The sequence below is a fragment of the Schistocerca serialis genome, chromosome 5 (genome assembly GCF_023864345.2).
Source record: "Schistocerca serialis cubense isolate TAMUIC-IGC-003099 chromosome 5, iqSchSeri2.2, whole genome shotgun sequence".
Lineage (NCBI taxonomy): Eukaryota > Metazoa > Arthropoda > Insecta > Orthoptera > Acrididae > Schistocerca > Schistocerca serialis.
In genome coordinates, this window is record NC_064642.1 from 137,035,145 (window position 1) to 137,036,589 (window position 1,445).

Sequence of the window (1,445 nt, forward strand, 5' to 3'; positions counted from 1 at the left end):
ATGAATGGTGTCATTTTGATGGACTCCCTTAATTACCTCTGTTTGAAGAAACAAGTGGAATTCATGTTCCTGTTGATACATTATCAGCAGAACTAGACTGTTTGCAGCAATATTTTTTGATCACAGTATGTTTCTACAAGTAAAGTCAGAGACAAATACATATGCTCCAGATACTAATTCTGAACTTCACTGTCAGAACAGAATCAAACCAAAATCTTTATGGAAGTTATGGAGAGCAGTGGTGATACATGAAGTATATCAATTTTTTGCAATCATTTTGCATATGTAAGTTGTAAAGAAACCTAAACTTAGGGATTATTGGTCTGGAGATCCTGTGCTTGTTTCATCATTTGCTTCTCAGCTAATGTCAGGAGACAGATTTTTTGCCATATTCAGGATGCTACATGTGAACAATACTGCACTATGGATACCTCAACAAGAACCAGGCCATGATCCTCTGCACAAAATAATACCTGTTTGGGACTTCTTCACAGAAAGATGCAAAAAAGTCTTTTATCCATCATGAAATCTCACTGAGGATGATGCAGTATGTCCTCTTCGAGGATGACCTGGATTCTGTGTTTATATGAAAGACAAACCAGAGAAATATGGGATAAAACTGTATTTTGTAAGTGAGCTCAATGTGCAATACTGAAGTTTATACTGGAGGAAAAGGAAATGATGATGATTCTGTCAAATCTCTGGTGCTGAGGCTATGTTCCTCTTACTTTGGAAAAGAACATATGGTATACATGGACAGATTTTATACAAGTCCTGCAGTCCTTGAAGAACTATGGGAAAGAAATACATTGGGAGTTGGAACTGTGATGAAGAACAGGATAGGTTTGCCTAGAGACCTAATAAATCAAAAACTAAAGAAAGGAGAAATGACATTTCGTTGCAAAGGACACCTTTTCTACTTGAAATGGAAAAAAAAACGTGATGTACATCTGTTGTCAACACAGCATAACATGACTGCTTCACTCATCAGTGTAAAATCCAGGAGTGGATATGTTGAGGTAGTAAAGCCAGACATTGTACTAGACTACAATTTGTTTCAAACAGGTGTTGACATAGGTGACCAGCTGATAAGTTACTATCCATTCCAGTGAAATACTGTAAAATGGTGTCTGCTTGCTTAGCTGGGTGGTAATGTGCTTGTCTCCCATCCACTGAGCCTGTGTTCGATTCTCGGCTGGGTTGGCGATTTTGTGCACTCGTGGACTGGCTGTTGTCTTGTCCTCACCATCATTTCATCCTCATCATCAGCCGCAAGTCGCCCAATGTGGTGCTGACTGAAATAAGACTTCCACTTAGTGGCCAAACCTGCAAGGGACATCTTGGCCAATAATGCCTTACGATCATTTCATTCCGCTGCAAAATGGTGGAAAAAGATTTTATTCCATATTTTTATGAAGGCAGTTGTGAATATCAACATTATTCAC

The 1,445-nt window shown here is 38.7% G+C and overlaps 1 protein-coding gene across 1 annotated transcript; it reads left to right on the forward strand.

Annotated features, from left to right (window-relative positions):
* The first annotated feature begins 641 nt into the window (after positions 1 to 641).
* Positions 642 to 1,112, forward strand: LOC126481796 (piggyBac transposable element-derived protein 4-like). Its single transcript, XM_050105751.1, has one exon. The coding sequence runs from the start codon at positions 642 to 644 to the stop codon at positions 1,110 to 1,112; it is 471 nt and encodes a 156-aa protein (XP_049961708.1).
* The last annotated feature ends 333 nt before the right edge of the window (positions 1,113 to 1,445 follow it).